This window comes from Carassius gibelio, chromosome A6 (genome assembly GCF_023724105.1).
Source record: "Carassius gibelio isolate Cgi1373 ecotype wild population from Czech Republic chromosome A6, carGib1.2-hapl.c, whole genome shotgun sequence".
In the NCBI taxonomy this organism is placed as follows: domain Eukaryota; kingdom Metazoa; phylum Chordata; class Actinopteri; order Cypriniformes; family Cyprinidae; genus Carassius; species Carassius gibelio.
In genome coordinates this window covers 10,918,533-10,926,386 of record NC_068376.1, presented here as the reverse complement: position 1 = coordinate 10,926,386, position 7,854 = coordinate 10,918,533, and the positions used below count along the sequence as shown (strand labels likewise).

At 35.7% G+C, this 7,854-nt stretch overlaps 1 protein-coding gene across 1 annotated transcript in view; it reads left to right on the top strand.

The window, feature by feature from the left end:
* The first annotated feature begins 1,417 nt into the window (after positions 1–1,417).
* Positions 1,418–7,854, top strand: part of gga1 (golgi-associated, gamma adaptin ear containing, ARF binding protein 1) — a 29,214-nt gene continuing 22,777 nt past the window's right edge. The window contains exons 1-4 of the mRNA XM_052600716.1: positions 1,418–1,529; positions 2,654–2,738; positions 3,056–3,131; positions 6,358–6,456. Of these exons, the coding sequence (XP_052456676.1) occupies positions 1,487–1,529; positions 2,654–2,738; positions 3,056–3,131; positions 6,358–6,456 (303 nt within the window). The 5' untranslated portion in view covers positions 1,418–1,486. The remainder of the gene's footprint in view (positions 1,530–2,653; positions 2,739–3,055; positions 3,132–6,357; positions 6,457–7,854) is intronic.

The following is a 7,854-nucleotide window of genomic DNA, read 5'->3' as shown; positions in this document are numbered from 1 at the left end:
TACTGTTGCCCAGTGGTCCAAAGTCCCCTTCAGATGAGAGCCTGTATTTGTATTTCATTTGGAAACCAAGTTCGTGGAGTCTGGAGGAAGAGTGGAGAAGTCCAGAGATAAATTTCCACAGTCTGTGATGATTTGGGGTGCAATGTCATCTGCTGGTGTTGGTCCATTGTGTTTTAAAAAAAACCAAAGTTGGAGCACTTCATGCTTCCTTCTGCTGCCCAGCTTTTTGAAGATGCTGATTTCATTTTCTCAGCAGGATTTGGCATATGCCCACACTGACAAAAGCACAAAAAGTTGTTTAAATTACCATGGTGTTGGTGTGCTTGACTGGCCAGCAAACTCACCAGACCTGAACCCTGAACATAAAGAATCTATGGGGTATTGTCAAGATGAAAATGAGAAACAAGAATTGAGGCAGTAATTAAAGCAAAAGGAGCCCCTACCAAGTATTGAGTACATGTACAGTAAATAAACCTAATTTCCAGAATGCCAACAATTCACTAAAAATGTTTTTTTTTTTATTTATTGGTTTTATGAAGTATTTTAATTTGTGGAACTAGTGAATTGGTGAGTTTTTGTTAAATGTGAGCCAAAATTATCACAATTAAAAGAACCAAAGACTTAAACTACTTAAATCTGTGTGGAATGGATTTATTTAATACATGAGTTTCACAAATTGAGTTGAATTACTGAAATAAATGAACTTTTCCATGACATTCTAATTTACTGAGATTCACCTGTAATTATGGAAAATATTTTAAAGGATTGGCAAGAAATATGGAATTTAGATAATAAGGGGAGGCTTTTATTTAATATGTGTAAAAAAATGTTAGCAATAAACAAAGTGGTAGAAACAGGTGGGAGTCATTATAAGTCATTATAGCAAGGATGAGACTTGGAAACAGTACTGAATGCATCACTATTACTGGAGTGCATGAGAATTGTTTATGTGAGTATTGTGGGGAAAAAGAAAAAGTAGAGCATGTAATATACGACTGTAAAAATATGACAAAAAAGGAAAGGAACTAATACCATTCTTAAATAAAAAGGGGAATGTAAATAAGGGGGATGTGGGGTATTTGTTAAGATATGAGTTTAATAAAGATAGAGCAGGATATAGGCTGCTAATAAAATACAATTATTGTACAGGGTTGAGCGAGAGGTTTTAAAATCAAACTGGGATGCTGTAGGCTGATCTTGACTTTAGGGATGCAGCACCAGATGGTACCCTGGAACCTGGGAATGTGGTTTAGGAAAATCTGGTATAGTTTCAAATTTATGGAAAATTAAATATTTTTTTAATCTCTTCCCCTCCCCACCCCCTTTATTTTTTCTTGATTTTTTTCTGTTCATACTGTAAGTCATTTTGAATATAATAGCTAACATGACTGCACAATAGCAATGTACTCTAGGTGGCGCTATACATTTAGATTGTTATACTCCAAACTAAAGTAGAAGAAGAAGAGTCTTGTTTTCTCGGGTGAAGATGGCGGCTCCGCCTGACGAGCAGAGTTTAGAGTCCCGCATTAGTAAGTCAAACACATTTAAACTACAGATTTATTAAATTCTGATTTGACAGTGCTAATAACAAGGAGATGCATACGCCTAAGATGATACATTGGCGCAAGCGCTTTGCGGAACGCAGATGCGGGGTGTAATGGTGTTGTTGGCAGTTGAGTTATTAGCATGCTAACGCCGACATATTTGAGTTCCTGACACTTTTGTTTTAGTGTGTTTCGTGCGTGTATTTTTACTATTGTGGGAGTGTGTGTGTTCTGTGCTTGACAGGTAACGTAGAGAAGAGTTGTAAAATTACAAGCTATCTGTCCGTGAGTCAAAAGGGAGGAGTCTCTGTAAAGAAGAATCACATCATAAATAAAATATTGAATTAAGACATTCAATAATAAAGTATTTGTTACGCTTCTACTGTGTAAGGTTCAAATTTACACCATAGTTCCGTACTACTATAAACCATGTCAGTGAAGAAAATATGATTCATTCGCCTGTTTCGTTAAAGGGGTCATATCCGAGCCACACTTTTGTCAGTTTTATGTTGTCGACTTGTCATCACTTAGTTCTGCGCCGCGTTTCTACTCTGTCTCCAGCTCTTTGAATGAGTCTTTCAAAATAACCCCTAAAATAAAAAAATAACTGATTACAAGTGCATACATTTTTCTTAATTGAAAAGTTATCCGCAAATAAATGTATATTTTTAAAGTCACTATCAAATTAAAATATATTTCTATATATTTCCTTTAATTATGTCACTGGGTTATTGTGATTATTTTCTCCATGCTTTTAAATTTGTATAATTTTTTTTGATTGACTTCCTAATCTTTAATCACATTCAGTTCTACCTCAATTTCAATATAACATGGCATTTTTCACAATGCATTCTACACCCGATGGAACTAGTCTGGTTTTTTGTTGATATATATCAGCTTCTAGATTCAGATGTTTGATTTAACAACCGTTCGTGGCTGTTGTTTTAAAATACTTTGAATGGATTTCTTATCATTTGCTTTTATGTCTTATAACTGTTGATTTACAGATGTTGTGATGTTAATGCAAAGTTGCAGATATGCTTGTTGTAGGTTTTTGTAGTTAAGGTTAAGTCTTTCTAATGTTTTTGCTTTTTTTATGTCACATGCAGACAAAGCGACCAACCCTTTAAATCGAGAAACTGACTGGGAGAGTATTCAACTGTTCTGTGACCAACTCAGCAATGAACCTGAAGGGTGCGTCCACATTTCAGTCATTTTTAACTTGTGTTTGAGTTTTCATCTGGCTTTTTCTAGGTTTCATTGAATGTGATTGTTTTGTCATTGTGGTCCTGCATGTTCACATAATAGTCCCAAAGGGATAAACACACAAAGTGTAAAGTTATCTGTCCTTATTTAGATAAGTATCACATGACCAGGAAATGTGAGAGAAAGTCAAGTCTTAATTAGAAATGTAATCATATATCTCATATATCTTTTGTTAATGTGAATGTTCAGGGGGTCCTGATGTATGGATTATTCTTTTGATTGTGCTAAATACATTGTGTCTTTAGTCCACAGTTGGCCACCAGGCTTCTTGCTCACAAGATTCAATCCCCTCAGGAGTGGGAGGCCATGCAGGCGCTCATGGTAAGTTCAGCATTCTGGGTATTTCTCAGGGGTGTGGAAGACTCTATGAAGTCAAAGACTGTTTAGTGGTCCCAGCACTATAATATACTGGAACCCTATTATGTTTTTACTGATTTGCTGCAAACTTTTCATTTATGAAAGCATGGCTAAGATATAAGCCTTTTAAAAGATCTGGTTTCACTCATTTTGAATAATTAACTTAAAAGTGCTGAACGCCAGACTTAGTGAAACTTGAACACATAGACAACAGGATATTCTGAGAATGAACACAAAAGTGGTCTCAAACTCAGTTCCTGGAGGGCCACAACTCTGCAGAGTTTAGCTCCAACCACCTCCAAATTCTGGTTGGAAACTCTAGGAATTGAGTTTGAGACCACTGCTATAAGTGTTGCTACATATATAAACCTGTCATAAATTTGATCCATTTGATCAAGGAAAATTTGATGTGTATCTTCAAGGCAAGTGGTAACAAAGCCATAAAAATAGTCATACAAAAAAAAAAAAAAAGATGTCAGCAGTTAATAGCTTCTTTGTGAATGACTGATATGACATTTAGCCTATTCAAGGGAACTGCATGAAGCAGTGTATTCAATTTAAGGAGAATCAGCCACAAGTTGACTCTATAATAAGCTATAGTAAATTTTTGCTAGTAACTCTAGAACAGGGGTGTCAGACTCGATTCCTGGAGGACCAAAGAGCCCTGTAGTGTTTTGTTCCAACCCTGCTCAAACACGCATATGTATTTGTAGTGTTGTAGTAGTTTTCAAATAAACCTGAAGGTATTGATTAGTTGAATATAGGGATGGGCGATATATTGAAATATGACGATTGAAATATCACGATACATGATTTTATCATAATTCTTTGTCATGTTGGTTTTTACTACTTTGCAAGTTGTCTGAGCATTACAGCCAAACTAATAATTATAAAGACAAAGCCTTTCTAGGTAACAAAAAAAAAAGAATGGCAGATATTTAGGCCAAAGAGGTTGAAGATAAAAATCTTAGTTTTTATTTTTTAATAACAAAGACAAAATAATGACAAAGATACATATTACTATACATACATAACTACACATAATATACAAAGAAAACAAACAGTGCTTTATTTTCAGGTACAATAGGTGTATTTAGCAGAAAAAATCAAGAAATTGAAAGAAAAAATATAAAAATAAAACACTATATAAACTGATTCCTAAAGCAACTGTATTACATTTCTTTAATCAAAGCAGTGAGTGATTTTTCTCTTTTTTGTTGTTAATAAAAAAATTGCTTGGTTCAATAATCATTCAGTGTTTTTTCTTTTTTCAGAAAAAGCACAGGTCAGACCAGTGCATAAATGAAACATTTAAAAGCACATTCAAATAATGAGAGTGTAACTCTACCGCTGAGTTAACACTGATGTGAATGCATGTGGCATTGTACAGTATATGACAATGGCTCTGTGTATGAACAGCTGCTCTATGTGAAATCACGCACCTGATGGAATTTACTGCTGATTTGAGAACCGGATTTACTGACGAGATGTGCATAACGATCGGCCGATCGTGATCGGTCACGCATAACGTGACCACCCCTAGGTATTTCTAGCTGACTCTATCCTAATGATCTGAGTGCTCTGTTAGGTGTATATTCAGTGAACATATCTATATATTTTGGTCCTAGGTCATTGAATGATTTATAGATGAGTAAAAGTACTTTAAAATCAATCCTAAATGTAACTGGAAGCCAGTGTAAGAACCTGAGGACTGGTGTGATATGGTCAGATTTTCTGGTTCTAGTCAGAATCCTGGCAGCAGTCCACCTTGCTGGTGATAAAGGCATGAACAAGTTTCTCCAAGTCTTGACTGGAAACAAAACATCTAATTCTTGCAATTTTTTTTAGATGATAGTATGCTGATTTATTTACTGCTTTTACATGACTACTGAAATTAAGGTCTTTCTCCAGAATCACACCAAAATTCCTGACTTGATTTTTTTGTTGTTTGACCCCTAGAGTCAAGGTATGCATTCACCTTGAAAACTTCGTCTTTTTTTTCCAAATGCAATAACTTCAGTTTTTTCCTTGTTTAACTGAAGAAAGTTCTGGCACATCCAACTAATAATTTCACCAATACATTGGCAGAGGGAGTCAATGGAGCTGTAGTAATTTGGAGATAAGGCTAGGTTAATCTGGGTATCATCAGCATAGCTGTGACAGGCAATTTGATTCTTTCTCATTATTTGACTTAGTGGGAGCATATACAGGCTAAACAAGAGCGGTGCAAGAATTGACTCTTGTGGGACTCCGCATGTCATGGATGTCGACTTAGACTTATGCTCCCCTAGACTCACATAATAACCTCTCCCTTCTAAGTATGACCTGAACCATTTGAGTACCATCCCAGAATGCCTGACCCAGTTTTCCAGTCTCTTTAGTAGTACATTATGATCTACAGTGTCAAACGCAGCACTGAGATCTAGCAATACCAGCACTGATATTTTGTCAGAATTTAAGCTAATATCATTTATTATCTTAATGAGTGCTGTCTCTGTGCTGTGGTGCGGTCGTAAAACCAGATTAAAAATTGTCCAGGTATCCATTTGAGTTTAAGTATTTGTTCAGCTGACTAAAAACAACCGTTTCTGTAATTTTGCCTATAAAAGGAAGATTAGAAATTGGTCTATAATTGCTCAAAACGGTGTTATCAAGATTGCTGATTGCTGATTTTTTTAGGAGGGGCTTAACAACTGCAGTTTTCAGGGAGTTTGGAAATGTCCCAGAAAGAAGTGAGGCGTTCACCACTTCTAAGAGATCAGCTTCAACAATTCAGCACACTTAAGAAAAAGAAGAAGAAGTTTTTCCATGTTCCACTAATGTTTGGTGGTTTCTAAATTCATCCCTGTTTCGATCCTAAGGAATGAATGGTGCTAAGCTAAACGCTAGTATAGTGGCACCCCACGCTACGATTGAGTGCATGCACTGAGACGGGAGAGGTACATATCAACTTGTCTAAGTTGACAGAAGAACATAGTGGAATATGGAAAAATGGTTGCGTTCTCCTTTAACATAAGTTATGAACTTACAATTGAGTCAAATTCAAAACATGAAATCTCTTCATGAGAAATGCTTTAGGAATAAATGTTCTTTATGAATCATACAAATGATATTGAGAAATGATCTACTTTCATTATTCTCTCTATTAGGGAAATCATAACTCTCTAGCACTGTGTGTTTTTTTCCTAAGGTTCTAGAGACCTGTGTGAAGAACTGTGGGAAAAGGTTCCATAATGAGGTGGGGAAGTTCCGTTTCCTGAATGAGCTTATCAAAGTGGTTTCCCCTAAGGTATGTCTTGTCTGTGTGTCTATATTAGCATTGCCACTGTGTTAAAATTCACACCACGGAAATATCATAACATTGAAGGAATTTGTAGTTATTCTGCAAAAGGATTAAATAAAAAATGTGAAAACTTAAATATCTTAAATTCTATAATAAAATTCCTAAATGTAAGCTGTGATTTATTTAAATAAATTTGGGCATTGCACATTCAGATTAAAAATGGTGGCTCTGTTGCCCATTCTAAAGGTTTGCGGTTTCAGAGCAGTTCACTGTCAATGAATAGCACACATATTTACCTAAACGACTTGTTCATTGACAAGCTGTGCAAAAACATGGTCATATTTTGCACACTTTGCACAGCTTGTCAGTGAACGACAGTGTAGTTAATGCTGCTCCATGTGAAAGCGTGCAGGTGATAGAGATTTACCGCTGATTACAGAACTGGCTTTACTGACAAGATGCACATTAAATATCGAATGCGATTTATCATGCAGCCCTAAATGCTACAGTACTTCATTTTTCCTCACTAGCTGCGAATGATGATTTTGAAAGAAAATGCGCCGATGTCTGTTTGCTAAAGCAAAAAAACGCTACTTTCATGCATCTCATTATCAGATAAGCCTTGCGCTCTTATTTCAAGGTCGTTGTCAATGATGTGATTATTTTAACAGTTTCCTTTGTGCATTCGATTCAACAACATTGTTAAAACGCATTTATAATTCAATGGAACTGTGCTTATGCTTTAGACACTTACGTTTCTGTTCTGTTCATGCAATAAATACAACACTTTCGACTGGTCAGGTAACATCTTTGGTGAGATGCTGAAAGCCATTGAAATACTACAGAAAAGTAAAACTGCTTTCACTTTAGCATTACTTGCAACAAGACCTATGGAGAGATCACACATCAGCTGCTCAAAAATTGTGTGAAGGAGAGATGCGAGACACGAACACTGTTCATGCTCTCCATTAATTTGTGCTTGTAGTAATTTAATGTGTATAATTTAGCGTTTTTAATCGAAATCTGTGATTCATGATTCAAGTTCATGTTTCAAGATTGATGCATCAAAAAAACTAGTGAATTGTTACACCCTTTCTGTTTTGCTTATGAGCAGTATTAAGTCCTCGTTAATGTGTGCTCCAGTCGGTTTAATTAAAAGTAAAGGATTTTTTGATTGTATTGTTGTTTTCTGGACAAACTGTATTAATTTTATTTGTCCAGCCATTAAAAAAATCAAAAAACCTGGATAAAATTGATTACCATTTTTTTTATTTGTATGCACAAGGATACACAGTGGTAGAGATGACATAACTTCTGTGTTGACTAAGGTTGGGTACCGAAACCCAGTACCAATATGGCACCGGTACCTATGTAACTGGTATGTACTAGAACCGAATCAGAACA